The sequence below is a fragment of the Nanorana parkeri genome, unplaced genomic scaffold, assembly GCF_000935625.1.
Source record: "Nanorana parkeri isolate BGI_ZX_2015 unplaced genomic scaffold, ASM93562v1 scaffold87, whole genome shotgun sequence".
In the NCBI taxonomy this organism is placed as follows: domain Eukaryota; kingdom Metazoa; phylum Chordata; class Amphibia; order Anura; family Dicroglossidae; genus Nanorana; species Nanorana parkeri.
Genome location: NW_017306355.1, coordinates 1,227,422 through 1,243,997, shown reverse-complemented (window position 1 = coordinate 1,243,997; position 16,576 = coordinate 1,227,422). Strand labels below are relative to the sequence as shown.

The window sequence follows — 16,576 nt, the reverse complement described above, 5'->3', positions numbered from 1 at the left end:
CGAATCCGGCGTCCTTCCCCCCCCCCCGCCCGCAGTGCGATCGCCCGCACTGCGATCGCCCGCACCAGAACGCATGGAAATACAACACTTGCGTTCCGGGTCCACTGCGGTGCCATTGACTTCAAAGCACCTCCATGACACCTCCCGCTCCTGAACGCAGGAAGCCGGCCAGGATGCGCTCCAGTGTGACTTTTAGGGCCACACTTTCACACTTGCTCCGCTGGAACGCAGCTGAGCTAGTGTGAACCGGCCCTAAAAGTCAGTTTAAAGCTAACCTGTCACTAGCAGGCCTTACTACAGTCATCTCAATGGATGGCAGTGAAGCAAACATGAATGCCTGTCCCCTTTACCTACCCCAGAACAGAACTGTCAATGCCCACTCCTCTTAATAGGTCACTGAGAACATAGAAACTGCACAATGGCAGTCGCATAAAAAGGAATGCAGGTTCCAACTGCTGGCACCTGCAGTAATCCTGGACAATTAGTTTAGTAGTGTTAGTGAAAGGCTTGCTTTACATTAGGGATGCACCGATACCAAGTAACGTACTCGGTACAAGTACAGATACTTTTGAAGCTCCAAGACTAGTTAGGAGGCAGCTGTGATTTGTAAGGAGCATACGGAGCTCCTGGGATTTGTACAGCTCTGTTTTAATGTATGATTTAGTTTTTATAAATATAAATAAAGGGATGCACCGATACCAGTTTTGCAGGTACAAGTGCTGGTACTTGCCCAAGTACTTACAAGTACTGATACATTTTTCTTTATTGTCATGTGACAGTTTTTTAAAACAATACAGACTAATGATTTCAGGACAGTGCTGGAGTGCCAGAGCCAGGTCCCAGCTGCAACCGCTGCAACCCTGGTAGTTCTCATGAAAATGCCAAGTATCAGCACTGGTATCTGGACATCCCTACTTTAAATCGTACCTGTCATGAACCTGTGTAAACCTGAGCATAAAAATATTCTTACATGCAGGAAAAACTGCCAATACTGTACATGTCAGGATTATTAGATCAAGATTTAGAATCTGATAAAATTATATGCAAATCTCAACTTTGCCCATAAAAATCAAGTTTGGCACTGTTCATTATGCCTCCCAAGTTTCCCCTGTCCTAACTTGAGGATCAGAAGGTAGAGAGGGTCTAAGACAAGCTCAACTTTACAGGAAAAATCAAGATCTGCTTGTAAATTCAGCTGCCTTTATCTCTGGAACTACTGACATTTGATTTAGATTTTAAGAGAACCTATGACATTATTCCACCTTATGCTCAGAACTGGCCAAGCTTGTCATAGGTTTAAAAGGAGAACTATGGGGTCAGTGTTTTTCCCCATAGTTCTCCTTAGGGTAACGGGAGGACACAAACTAGCGTCCTCCCGTTAACATAAGCTCAGTATACCGCGAGCTACAGTTCGCGGTATACTGAGACGGCGCAGCCGGAGCGGATCCCGACTTAGATGACGGGATCCGCCCAGCTGCGTGAGTGACAGCTGGGTCTGCCTATCTAGAGGCAGAGCCAGCTGTACCCGCCCCCTCCCCCGTCCGTTCCGCCAGTCAGCGCTGGCAGATCGGAGCGGGGAGAGGGGAATCCAGTCCCTCCCCCTGTCACGGCAGAGAGCAGTGACAGGATCGAGAGGCGAGCGAACCCTGTATGTGTTCGCTCACCTCCCGATCTACTGAGCCGACCTGTGACAGTCTCATTGTCACAGGTCGGCTAGAACTATGAGGTGAGTGAAAAGCACTCACCTCATAGTTCTCCTTTAACGCTTTAATAACATTTGACCATTTAAAGCCATATTAAAAAGTTTTTATATACTAATCTCAAATTTGATCTGTTCAAAAGATAGCCAGGTTCAAGAAAACAAATAAAATCATACAAAAGAATCTTAGGCTCCGTGCGGCGCGAAAACACGCAAACGGTAACATACGCACAGATTCCGCGCACTTGTGGCTATTACAATAGCTGGAACACTTGGGCAGACGCCGCCCTAGTGTGAACAACTCGCATTGACAAGCATTTTTTATGTTTAGCGTGTTTCTGCGCCAAAAGCTGATAATGTGTGAATGGGGGCACACACTTATTTAGAGGTTGTTTACTTAGATATCCAGTTATAAAAGCAGTTAAAAACAGTTGGTCTACCATGTAACTGTAAAAAGAGATACACTAGCCTCATAAATCTAATCATAACAAATATTCAAGTTTGTACTAACCTGGGGATGCTGGCCTATGGCACATGCTTTTGAACTGTTTTGGAGATTTACAAAAGTTAAGTGAGGTAGGGAGAGTTCCTGTGCTGGCTCCAGATGGGCTATATGGACACACCTTTAAACCAGACAGCTTCGATGACTTGCTACCACGCTCCGGAGATGGCGGAAGCCTGCTGCCCTTCTCCCCTACAGAACAAAATGCAGGTATCAAGTCTAAGCAACATTTATAACTAAACAAGCTGTCACATATACGATTCCTTTGGTCTATAAATCATGTCAAATATATGTAAAAATAAAACATTGTATTATGCCTACAGCCAAAGTTAACATAAAGAAAGCACTGCCCCTATTACACTGATTTCTATTCTAGTTCTCTAGGGACACAGAAGAAACACTACGCTTTAGGCCTTACCTTTGATTTTACAGCACTGCTCCAATATGAGGTCCCTTCAACCCTCAAAAAGCCTGAGGTCCCTCTTCATGCAAGCAAGACTACATGCCTCTATACCAAGTCTTTGTCTCAATATCTGTTAGTACACTGATATACCAGATGAAACCCCCCCTCACCCACTTGAGCACACACATGCCAGCCTATTGTTTTTGGCCTATTATTGCTTCCCCTAACTCAATGAAATTCCCACCTTCTGGCCCTACCTCCTTTTTTTACAAATGGTAACGTAGCTATTGAATCCATCCACACCCAACCCTGACATGAAGGTCATGTTAATAAGGGGGAGTGTATTTTATGTGTGTGTGGGGATTAATAAGGGGGAAGTGTATTATTTTATGTATGTGTGTGGGGGGGGTAATAAGAGGGGAGTGTATTATTTTATGTGTGTGTGTGTGTGGTTAATAAGCGGGGAGTATTAAGTGTAATTATGTGTTTTAGTGTATGTGTATATTAGGCCCCAATTTACACCTATAATTTAGGGATTAGGGATTCCTGCGTCTGGAACTTGCGTTTTCCTGCAGCAGAAATCCCTAATCTGCCGTTTACATGCAGCAACTATCATAATATAAGAATCATAAGATAATTTAAGAGGGTGTGTTTAGGGGCGGAGTTAAGGTCGGGGTAGGGGTTAGCTGGGGCAACTGGCGGCGAGTAACACGTAAGCCCTGGCTAGTAACTCAGGACTTGAAATTTTTAGCCCTGCTATAGGAGACACTTTAAAAGGCTTCGCCACTCATCAATTTAGAGTTACCAGTGAGTGATGGCCCCAGAATTATTGCTCACACTCCGGCATTCGCGGTGATATGTAACATGTGTTGCGCAATTGTGATTTCCATGGGGGTGGAAGGCTTTGAATTTTTTTTCTTTTATTTGTTGTCAGTTATATTTTTACACCTAGCTTTAATGATATCACATAGGGGGCCAACAAGCAAAACACAGGGAGATGTGCATGTACTGCAGAAATGTACTACCTGCTTCTTTTTTTTTTGCTCAGACATACACTTTAAAGCAGTGGTTCTCAACCTGTGTAACCTCAGGACCCACTTTTGTCCTTGGTCATTAAGTCACAACCCAAGTCGCACTGCAATAGAATGCACGGCATTAAGGTACCGTGTGTTCCAGTGTGGGTGTACAAACTGTTGGTGGGAGGTGTGTTTGGGGTACCATTCAAAATGAATGGCAACACAACACACCTCCCACACCAGAATGCACGGTAGGAGTAATTGTGTGGTAGAGTGCGTTAATTGCATGGTACTATGTGATTAATGTACTGTACTAGTGTGAATGGGCATGGGCGTGACTAGGATGGGCTTTCCTGGCCCTCAGGATTAAATATAAAACACAAGGATTAGGGAGAAGCTGCTTCCATGAGAACCCAATCACAGGTATTTATCTTTTAAGGTAATCTGGCACCAAGCAAATCCTCACTTCAAAAGAAATACAATGACTACCCAAGCAATTTTATATAGTTTAAGCATGTTTTAAAAACACACAAAGGAGAAAAACTTTTTGCAGACAGTTATGGTTTTCCTAAAGTCATCCTGTGTCTAGACTGCATAATAAAGTATTTACATATTCTAAACAAACAGTAAAATCCCTTGAATACAAGCCCTCATTCACCTCTGTACCTATAGGCATTGTGGAGAAATCTGTCTTTAAATTTCACAATGGAGGCACAAACAAATAAATATTTTGTTTTATTACAACAGTATCTTGGGAGCCTGCCAGCCCACATGGATGCATGAGACTGTAGAACATATTTATTTGCCTGGGATACAGCCTTTTGTTGGCCAAGGTATTACAGTTTCAGGGAAGAGTAGATGCATGGTTTCTCTCTCTATTTTGGAAGCAGGTAAACCCTCCCATTTGGCTGCCTGAGGGAGCTACTGGGACGGTCTATTTCAGTATCTACAGAACACAAACAGGTAAGATTCTTATGAATAAATTGATACAATGTAATGACCTATATAGAGGGTTTCAAAACTCACCTGCAGATCCTCCTCCTCCTATGTTCCCATTGGAGTGCTGCGAGTTCCAAAGCCCGGACAGCTTGTGGGCAGACAAGAAAGAGCTGGGGTCCCAGTCCCCAGAGTTTCCATGGCAAGAGGATGAAGAAGAGGAGGATGAGGAAGATGAAGATGTAGAGGAAGATGATGAGGAAGAGGAGGAGTGTGAACCACCACCACAGGACTGGGACTTGCAGGATGCGTGTGACAGAGATACCTGTTAGAAGAGAATAAAGTAAGATGTTACATGTTATGTGATAGTAGTAGAGAAGCTGAACTAGAGTTTGTCATCCTTTCCCTGGAAAACAAAAATGGCTTATAGAGATGACAAGCGCTTTCAGTAAATGCAACTGAACACAACAAAAGGGTATTAAAGTGTTTGCCCATATATAGGTTGTGTATATGCACAGTCTCCAAATGTCTCTGAACCTCTTATCACCATGCAGAAATAACTGGCAGACAGGGACATCCCAGGGCTGATTGGAAAGAAAATCTTAGCCACATAGAAAATGCATTATCTCAGCATCCGTTCAGCAGGGAGGCTCAGCGATTACAATGTAGCACAGGTAAATAATGGAGGAAAGTCTGTATATGGACAATAATGGAAACAAAATGCATCAATAAACAAAGCACACTGCAGTTAAATTATACTTTCAGACCGGAATTAATCTTTAATGTTATGAGGTGACTGCACAGAAGTAACGGTGAGGGAAAAAACAAACAAACAAAAAACACATGCATTACAAGATTGTGCACCATTATTCATAAGAAAAGAAATTTTTATTATTAAGCACATATTTTGAACAAACAATACACACACACACACTTTAAAACAAACCCTCATTCACCTTTGCATTGTGGATAAATTAATTATCAACGTTCACAACAAAAGTCCTTACATTATAGCTCTTGTCCATTTTTTTTTTCTATGGAGAATAGGAACTTGGCAGCCTGTCAGCCTTCTAATGTAAACAAACGCCAGGTGTTTCTAAGCTGGGCTTGTTCCAGTGCGTTCCAGTGGTAACAGTAATTCCTGTGTGTTCCAGTAATCGTGCTGGAACACACAGGAATAGGTGTGAACAAGCCCTAAAGCCAGACTTCAGAGTCATTGCTGTGATCTTTGTGGATCTTTTAAGGCTGTTATACACCAGCCTGCATGTGTTATGCTCAGTTTGAAGGGTGGTGTGATGGCTGCAAGCATGGCCACACAATGAAGATCGCTGGCAGCTTGTGGGGTAGGGGGAACTAATTACAGTTGTACTTTAAGGCAGCTTTTGGAGAGAGATCAGTTTGTTGAGGTCCAGCACACAGGCCAGGTCAGGTGGACACGGATTAACAGCCCACTTCTCCTAGCCCCGGGCTCCATAGCGGGCGTGTGGGCTGCTATGGCATTAGTTCCAACAGTGGGTCGATAAGCCTTTACAATTACTATTTGCTTTAAACAAAACTTTCTTGAGAGAAAAATGGTGCTGCCACCACTGACCTCATCCTGAAGGTGGAAGTTGCCTGGCTATTAAACTTACCTTTAGCACATTCAGGGGTGTGGAAATGTAAAAAAAAAAAAAAACTACTTGTACAAAAGCTAAATCTACTTGTCCCTCATGACAGTCTACTCGTCCTGATGCAAAAAATAAATTTCAACCAAAACCGTATTTAACCCTAAGAAGCACCTCTCATTGGTCAGCGCGGTCACTGGGCGGTGGAAATTTGGGCTGGGGGTGGTTGAGAGGCAGATTTTTCCAAATTACTTGGGAAAGGGAACTTACCCTTTAATGCACATTGTGCGTGTTAGAGAGCGATGCTGCCCGGCTACCACAATATGGAACACAGTGCAATGGGGGCAGCACTCAGCGTGCACAATACGCATTCGCATGCAGGATGGCAGGGGAAGACGGGGTTGGTTTTAATTCTTTTACTTAAGTTTCATCTAAATAAAAAATTTTTACTTTATCACTTAATTTAATTTTTTTAACTTTTTTATTTTATTATTTTTAACTTTTCATTTTTTTATTTCAATTTCTATGACTTTTCTATTTATTTTTACTTGATATAATTTTTTCATATTTTAATTTATTTACCACTTAACTTAATTGCTACCACACAGGGGCTATCAAGCCTCTATGTGATAGCATTTGGAGGTGACAGGATCTCATTATGGAGCCTACCCTCCAATACAGGAGATCAGAGCACAGCATTGTGCTCAATCTCCTGTGCAGCTGTTGCAGTGTACAAAATGGCTACCCTGCTCTACATTTAGACCTGCTGCTTGCCCAGCTGGGCGATAGGAATTCCACCCCTGGTATGTGTAATATATGCGCATTCCCTTAGATCAGTGGGATCTAACTGTATTTATTGTGATATAGTAGTTCCAGCCTACAGCTATTCACGACAAGATTCCATGTAAATAATGCATAATATCAGTCTTTTTTGTCTGAACAGCTCTTTGGCACCTTTGATAGCATTTAACGCTATAGATTGTACCCAGTGTCTGCCAGAAAAAGCATATAACTGAATCAGATTCTCTTTTTGTCTTTATCTTCTCAGTGCAAAAAAAACAACCTAAATCTGCCATGTGCTTTCCTAAGTGCAGAAAAATATAAATGTACAAGGCATGAAACACGCTCCTCTAAGCGCTGCTATGAAGGTCACCAACATTTTTTTTATACATACCCCAAGGCACACTGCTAAACAAGCATAAGGGTTGGTGAACTGGAAATATGCCTTTGTTGCGTCACAACTTCGGAAACTGTAATGGATTTCAGTAACTGCTATTATGGCTTCTGTTACCCTTCCCTGTAGCTTTCCTCATATTCTTTGGGCCATAAAATGGCTACATTTCTCAACAAATCTCAGTTCTCTTGACAACCAGTAAAACATTTCTACGAACAAGATGATTTACAGCTATTGCTATGTACAAGGTGAGTTACTATAGTTAGAGTGAAAGAGAACTTGTCACCATTTAAACAAAAATTCAGGTAAAAGTACAAGAAAATCAATTATTTTAAATGCTTGAAGCTAAACTCCAGGAATTAAAAAAAAAAAAAAAAACCCTTGTGGAATCTGGACAAATGTCTTTTAAAAGCTCATTTGATTCAAACATTCGATTTTAGAATAAATGGAGTTTCTCAAACGAAAACCACATTTACTGTTTGAATTTCGTTTGATCAAGAAATATTTTCTATCCTGCTCTTTCAATTGTTTTCATCGCTACAGTTGAAAACAATCGTCAGTATCTAAGGGCCCGACAACTATTAGAAAAACAAATGCGCCAAAAACTAAAAGAAAAAAAAAAGATATTTAAAATGTATATTTACTCTTTACATGAGAGTACGTACTTAGGGCAGAGCCCTAAGTAATCTGAAGTCCTGTCGTTACCATGCACACTGAAATTCAGACCACACTTGTTCACCTGTAGGGGCCAGTTATACTATAGCATTATGATAATGCACGGTGCGAAAGGCGCCCAACACATCAAGGCAAACATTAGAATGCCATCACACTCCTGACTGCGGATTACCTGTAATATGTGGGTGGGTGCTGCAGTGACCGCGGATGGCACCACCAATCAAACCGTAATAGACCAAGTAGTCACTGGCACTCCAATGTTACTCACTGACATTGGAGTGCCGGTGACTACTTTGGCTATCACAACACATCAAGGCAGTGCAACACAGCAATTCTGCATTTTAGTGCTCTACATCATAGGAATGTGAACCATCTATGCATTGTGCTTTGATGTGAACAAAATGCATGTCCATTAAAAGAGGTGTTACAGTGTTGTTAGTGGTCCGTTGCAGCTCATTCAAAATGAATGGTCTGTATTAATACAGTACACATTATGTGCGTGCGGAAGCTCACTGTAATGGTCTGCATGAGCCCTAAAAGCTTGATCCAGTGTACCAAATTTGGCATACATCACTGTAGACGATGCCAAGCAATCGCTAGACAACTATAGATTATACAATCTTGGCAAAATGACATAAAACATCATTTAAAACGTTTTCAAAAACTTGAAGAAAAAAAAAAAAAAATCAAGGGATACCAAATAATTCTAACGCAATATAGAGGAACAACAAAAAGCACATCAGAATGGAAAACGATATAAGTCAGTTAGAGCAAAGTAGAAAGCCGAGGAACACAGATTCAGCAACTAATTTGAGAACAGATAGAATGCTCACCGCTAAAGGCTGCTCTGGCATCGTCTGTCTCTCCTCTTCCTCCACGCTCTTCCGGCAGCTCTGGCAAATCCACAGTGGCATTTCCCCCAAAAGATTCTGTGCCAAGGAAGGCATGAAAGAAGCAGGAATTTCATCCATGGCGGAGAGCACCCCATTGTGAGGCGGTGAACCCAACCAATCTTTTCTTTCCCGGTGACACAAGAGGCAGCATGTTTGTACAAACTCACTGGAAGATGGCAATACCTAAAAGAAAACAGAGTAATAGATGTCAGAAAATGAACTACTAACAGGCCTAACTAAGTGTCTAAAATATTAAAATGTATATATCCCTTTAACAACCATCATAACCAAAGAGGCTGCTTAAATAAGCAACAAGCGCCTTCAACTTTAATAAAACAAGTCTGTCTGAATGTGATTAATTACTACTAGATATAACATGACCTGGATAAATGAGACACTCGTCATGTAGTTCATCACAATAAGAAGCAATATATGGGTTAGATCACCAGGGCCAACATTCTGTTTGGAGGTCTCAAGATTAAATGCACAGGACTTGTGGCTTCTTTCGCATATTCCTAATACAATGTCAGAAAGGTCTCTTTATTCTAAATTGGAATGGCCTGCTTTGATAGGTTACACACCTTCAGATTATTTAAAGTGGAAGGTGAGGCTAAAATATTTAACTTTTACAAAGTAGAACTATGGGGTCAGTGCTTTTGCCCATAGTTCTCCTAAGGGTAACGGGAGGACACAAACTAGCGTCCTCCCGTTACCCTAAGCTCAGTATACCGCGAGCTACAGCTCGCGGTATACTGAGACGCTGCAGCCGGAGCGGATCCCGACGTAGATGACGGGATTCGGCCAAGTGCGTGAGTGACAGCTGGCTCTGCCTATCTAGAGGCAGAGCCAGCTGTCCCTGCCCCCTCCCCCGTCCATTCCGCCAGTCAGCGCTGGAGGATCGGACAGAGGAGGGGGGAAATCCCCGTAGGGAGCCGTGAGTGACAGTCACGGCTCTCTGCAGGCACAGGATCGAGAAGTGAGCGAGCGACGGTATGGGTTCGCTCACTTCCCGATCTAATGAGCCGACGTGTGACAGTTTAATTGAACTATGAGGCTGAGTGATTTTCACTCTCCTCATAGTTCTCCTTTAAACATTCTCTCCCTTACACCTGCTGTATACAGTTTGTAAGAAGTCTCAATGGATACTTTATTTTCCAAGTGGTCACCTGACTGCAAAACTCTGTGGATGTGTCCTTCTGTGCAGGGCTAACAATGGCGCTGAATTTCTAAAGCAGCTACGTCACCTCCCACATCCACTGCTTTGGACGTTGTTGGAGGGGGAGAGCGTTTCCTTCCACCAGCTGCACAGACGGACATATGTGACCACTTAGAAACAGATTGCAATAAGGTATTCCCATTGTGATTTCTTACAAACTGTATACAGCAAGTGTGATGGCAATAGGAGGAATAAAGTTTAAAATGTGGATTATCTCGGCCTTTCCTTCTAATTTAAGACATGTTTCTTTTTCAAAAATCATCCTTATCCTTGGAGGTGGTTCACCAATAAAACATACCAATACATAAAGGCTTTTTCCTATACAGATCATTATCATATCTTGCGTTCTTGAAATATTTGTTCAAACATTTTCATTTTGTGACACAAGGATGGAATGTGGTTTAACAATTGTACATATATATTTCATTCCCTGAAGTCATCTTTTAGGACAACATTCTGCGAACACTAGAGTCAGACAGAAAGCCTCAAACATTTGTAAGGATACCTTAACCACTGGATTACCGGGGTGTTAAACACCCGTCCTGTCCAGGCCATTTTTCAGTATTTAGCGCTGCGGTACTTTGACTGACGTATATTCCGTCATGCAACGCTGTAATTAAATTAATTTCATACCCTTTTTTGGGGACACAAAGCTTTCTTTTGGTGGTATTAAATCACCACTGGGGTTTTTATTTTTACTATATAAAGAAAAAAGGACTAAAAATGTTGACCATGCACATCATCTCAAGGGAGGAAAATGCCTTCCCCTGAGATCTCATGAGATTACAGATGAGATTTCCCAGCAATGTTCTGCTGATGACAAGGCAATCCCAGTGTGCATTGCTTTGACAAACCTAAGCAATTTGCACTTTCAAAGCAGGAAGTGAATGTTCTGCAAGTGTAAGGCCTGGTTCACACCTGAACGCTTTGTAGCGCGTTCAACGCTCGACGAACGCTCTACAAAACGCTCAAACATCTAAATCCCATTGTATTCAATGGGTCTGGTTCACACCTTGCCGTATTTCCGCCCGTCCGAACGTGATACAAAACGGCCTACGCCCAAAGAAGTACATGTACTTCTTTGGGGCGTTTTGGTCTCGAATCGCGGTAAAAAACGCACGACGCGAAACGCGCGACAAACACGCACATTCAATACGCCTAGGTGTGAACCCAGCCTTAGTATTTCCAAAATCACAGCATTTTACACCTGACATGTCTATGTTATTATTAATCATCATACATAGAGGGATGCATTGGTAGAATTAGATTTTTGAGTGTAAAGGTCCGCTTTAACAAAAGTGTTACTTATTTGTGTATCACTGGGCTGTAGACCCTCAAATCATCTCTGAATTGTTGGTGACACTGCCCTTCCTTCTGGATGGTGGCTACTTTTATTCCCCACGGTCCCTGTGTGTGTTGTAAAGTAGACACAGCTCCAAGCTCGCTCCTGTGATAGACTACAATCTCAATACAAATTAGTAAACTAAATGTGAGGCTGTAGTCCATCAGGGGAGCAATTTGGAGCAGCCCCTTTACAACTTACTTTACCGCATGCTGGGACCTCAGCAGCCTTTCTGTGAATCATGGTGCCTGTATACAGCGCCTGCTTCAGTTTAAAAATTTAAAGTGCCGGTATTGGTGCTTAGTATCACTGGTGCATCCCTGTTCTGCATCACTGATCTGAAACAAACATGCAGAAAAAGGTCAAAACTCTTCTTCTGCATCCAACTTCTAGGTCTATGCCTCAAAGTACTGAAGCCACTGGATCATCACGGCAGCCAAACAACCAGCATTTTCAGACATTCTTCAGCTATGACTGCCTCAAGATTTCTCAAAGTATAGGATTCCATTAAGGAAACACATGGTCGCCGCTACGACTGACAATAAAAAGGCTCACACCTAGCTCCATGGAACTGTCCAGCTTTGCCAAAGTTTGCTTTAGGACTCCAGAAACACATTATTTACATACACAAATACATGTATACTTATGAAAGGAGACAGCCAACAAGCATCTGACAACAGGCATCCCAATGGCTTCAAAGGTAATGCAAAACAAGCAATTCGTAACCCTTGGCCAGTTAGCCCTCGTTCACACCTGAACGTTTTGTAGCGCGTTCTACGCTCGACGAACGCTCTACAAAACGCTCAAAAATATAAATCCCATTGTATTCAATGGTCTCGTTCCCACCTTGGCGTATTTCCACCCGTCCCTAACGCGCTACAAAACGGCCCACGCCTGAAAAGGTACAGGTACTACTTTGGGCCGTTTTGTTGCGCGTTTCCGTTGGGATACAGCCAAGTAGCCTTGGGAAGCGCTCAACTTTTTTAACGCGAATCGCGGTAAAAAAAACGCGCGACAGATGCGCATATGCAATACGCCTAGGTGTGAACGAGACCTTAATGGCCAATCTAAAGGCTCATGAATTCACTACAAAACCACCAAGCCTCTTAAAGTGCATTTCCACCTTTGCAGCCAAATTAGAGAACACACACACACAGACTATATGTTTGATATGTGTTCCCATTCACAAAGCATATCTAATAAGAATTTTGAAAAATATTTCTTACCTAATTGTTTCTCTGAAGCAGAATTTTACACACGACTCTACACACCAAATTCTTCAAAATAACTTTCTAAACAATACTCTATAAAAACACTTAAGTTGGCCATATATGGGTAGATTTTCTTATGAACGATTATATAAAAACATATTGTCAGAACATCCGATAATGTCATCAGACATTTGATTTTAACTTTCATAGTTACATAGTATTTGAGGTTGAATAAAGACATTAGTCCATCAAGTCCAACCTATTAGGATCTAATTCTAGGAGTACCTGTACCCCTGTATATTACGGTCCCTTAAGAAATCGTCCAAAAGTTTCTTGAACAATTCCACATTATTTGCTGAAATCACCGCCTGTGGCAGTGAGTTCCAGACCCTAACTGATCTTACTGTGAAGAACCCCCTTCACCCCTTGTGCTGGAATTTTTTTTCCACCAATTTTAGGTGGTGGCCTCTAGTTTTTGTCACGGAGTTAATTTTAAACAGTTTATCGCTAATGTTGCTACCACCATTGAACATTTTGTACATGGAGATCATATCCCCCCTTAATCTCCTCACCTCCAATGTGAACATGTTTAAATTTAGTAGCCTTGTCTCGTAGCTCTGGTCCTCCATGCCCCTAATTAGTTTGGTTGCCCTCCGCTGGACTTTTTCCAACTCAAGGACATCTTTTCTTAGTACTGGTGACCAGAACTGGACCGCGTACTCCAGATGAGGTCGAACCAATGATCTATAAAGTGGCAAAATTATAGACTCGTCCCTGCAATACATCCCCTTTTTAATACAGGACAAAACCCTGCTAGCTTTGTTTACAGCAGCCTGGCACTGCAAGCTACCTTTCAGTTTGTGGTCTACAATGACCCCCAAATCCTTCTCCATTTCTGACTTCCCCAGCGGCATACCCATAATTGTATAACCCATTTGTTTATTTTTCATTCCAAAGTGCATTACTTTGCATTTATCGACATTAAACCTCATCTTTCGATTTTAGAATGAATGGCATTCCTCAAACATGTTTTCCATCCTGCTCCTTATATTTTTTGTCACTATGGCCGAAATTGATTTACCCCAATAACTATTAGAAAATCTTACTAAGGTTCTGAAAATGTTTTCAAAAGAAAATCCAACCAAAAATCTAATGTGAAAAGATACAGGTGTCTATTGAAGCCAAGTTAGCTGTGAATACAGGTCTAACTTTTACACTATAAAATCCCACCAAAATCACCAACTGTTGATGAAATGAAAGTCTCTTTGTTCAACAGGACAGCACAGACGCCATTTCTAATACTCTTTTAATATCAAAGAAATAATACCTCCAAGAATTCCAAGCAGTGTGCAAACTCTTTCATGAAAACAAAACAAAAATGTCAGTGCTAAAAGGAAACCTGATGCAGGCTCAAGAAATCAAAGCATTTTCCTCCTGTGCAAACAGTACCTCTAGTTCTGCACAATTTCCCATGCAAAACTCACACGTCTCAGCATGGAGTACACCACTACCTACAACCTATTGGGAGACATAAAGTTCTTTCACATGGTAATGGCATGCATAGATTTACTCAAATACTGGTTGGTAGTGTGTAATAAAGTGGTTGTGAGAGCAGAACATAAATTGTAAGTACCGTATTTTTCGCTCCATAGGGCGCAAATGACCATAAGACGCACCTATGGAGGGTAGGGTTCTGTGCAGTTCCTGACAGCTGAGATAGGTGGTGCTGTGAGTACAGCACCACGGTCTCAGTGATCACATGGACGTTCTTCGTCAGATCACTTGTATGAAAACGAGCGGCTTGTGTCTTATGGAGCGAAAAATACTGTATATTAGTTACATAATCCCATCCACATAGTATAACTATGTGCTGAGCTGAAGAGTTAATGTTTACCATCATTAATCCCTGGTTCCCTGGATTTTGAAAACAAAACATTATTCTCTTGAAAACGATTTTCATTTTCTTATACGTTTAGGGATAACACCAATCAACGATAGGAAGGATTGGCTCAGGATGCCCAAGATTGTTTGTTTATTGTTTTATTTTAATCTAATTAAAGGTGCTATTACCCACTTCTAGCCTTGATTAATCAATATTTTCTAAAACAAGACCTAAAACTAATTTATGTAGGAGGAGCCTCAGTAGAGCACATTAGATTGGGGAATTATCACTTAGACACTATTGAAGGTAGAAGACCTTTTTTTTTTGAACTGCGCACAACACATTGTCAAATGAAGGGAGGGGAGAGTAGAGGTAGGGAGGGGGGAAGAGTGGAGAAAGGAAGGGTAGTGCTGATTGGCATTGTTATTTTGGAACACTTTTAGGACACCTATTCATATTCACTCTTACATATAAGTATCATAGGATGCATTTATATATATAATATCATATTAACTTGTTTTATTTATTTACTATTTTTATTTAGTACTTATTAGTGTGTGAGGACATACACCATCACAATATAGAGATATGGAAACACTAAAGTAATTAAACCCTAAGGTAATCATCACTGTCACAGATAATTACAAATAGAATCACTCACGCTAAGGGATAAAATAGGTGAGCATAGCTCCGTGTATATATGAACTGGTTTATGGATAATTGGTAAAATATAGAGGCGGGGGAGGGAGATTGTAGATGCACTGTTTTGTTTTATTGTTGCATGTTTGTCAATTATGTAAAATATATGTTCATATTAACTTGTTTTATTTATTTACTATTTTTATTTAGTACTTATTAGTGTGTGAGGACATACACCATCACAATATAGAGATATGGAAACACTAAAGTAATTAAACCCTAAGGTAATCATCACTGTCACAGATAATTACAAATAGAATCACTCACGCTAAGGGATAAAATAGGTGAGCATAGCTCCGTGTATATATGAACTGGTTTATGGATAATTGGTAAAATATAGAGGCGGGGGAGGGAGATTGTAGATGCACTGTTTTGTTTTATTGTTGCATGTTTGTCAATTATGTAAAATATATGGAGCATTGTTTGAAAATTAATAAATAATTATATAACAAAAAAAATCCCTGGTTCACACCTAGGCGGCACCGTTTTTGCGCATTTGTATGCACGTTAATGCGCATTGTGCACATTTGTATGCGCGTTTTAACGCGTGTACAAGAAGACGCAAATTTTTATCAGCACATCATAAACCATTTTGAACAATTGAAGAACGAGCATATAAATGCGCAAAAACGCTCACGTTGTGCAGCATGCTTCTGTAGCGTGTTTTTCGGCATTTCCAATGAAGTCTATGGGAAGGAAAAGCACTTTTAACTGCCCAAAGAAGATCCTGTATCTTTTCAGGCGTCTGGAGTTTTCCTGCTCGTCATTTTTCTGCTCAGGTGTGAACCAGGGCCATTGAAAATCATGGAATTTCTTGTGCAGCACAGTTAAAAGTGCTTTTCGAACTGCTTAAAAGCTCCTTGGTGTCTTACAGCTCTAAACTTGTCTCTCAGATCTATACCCAACTCAACACATTGACCTCCCCAACTAGACACTCTTACGTAGGAAAATGGGAACGGGACCTAGGGGTATCGCAGCCTCTGGAGAGTTGGCAGCAGATCTGGGCCTCAATGGCCATCTGCTCCATCAATATCTCTTCCATGGAAACGGCCTTTAAGTCCCTCATGTGGTGGTACCTGGTGCCGTCCAGATTGGCCCACCTTCACCCTTCACACTCGCCAACATGCTTCAGAGGCTGCTCGTCCCTGGGCGACGTCCTCCACACGTGGTGGTCTTGCCCCATGATTACCAGATTTTGGTCGAGAGTTTTCCGTTTGCTGGACAGCCTATTCTCGGTAAAGCTCCGCAAGGACCCATGGATGGCCTTGCTACACCTCAAATCTCCACTCCTTACGAAACCCCAACATCGCCTAGCCACGCATGT

At 41.6% G+C, this 16,576-nt stretch overlaps 1 protein-coding gene across 2 annotated transcripts in view; it reads right to left on the bottom strand.

Moving 5' to 3' along the window:
* Positions 1 to 16,576, bottom strand: part of FAM193B (family with sequence similarity 193 member B) — a 30,976-nt gene that overhangs the window by 10,374 nt on the left and 4,026 nt on the right. For both annotated transcript variants that reach the window (XM_018552418.1, XM_018552419.1), the window contains exons 2-4: positions 8,843 to 9,085; positions 4,647 to 4,881; positions 2,211 to 2,393 (exon numbers count right to left, since the gene is read on the bottom strand). In XM_018552418.1, coding sequence (XP_018407920.1) covers positions 2,211 to 2,393; positions 4,647 to 4,881; positions 8,843 to 9,085 — 661 coding nt within the window. The remainder of the gene's footprint in view (positions 1 to 2,210; positions 2,394 to 4,646; positions 4,882 to 8,842; positions 9,086 to 16,576) is intronic.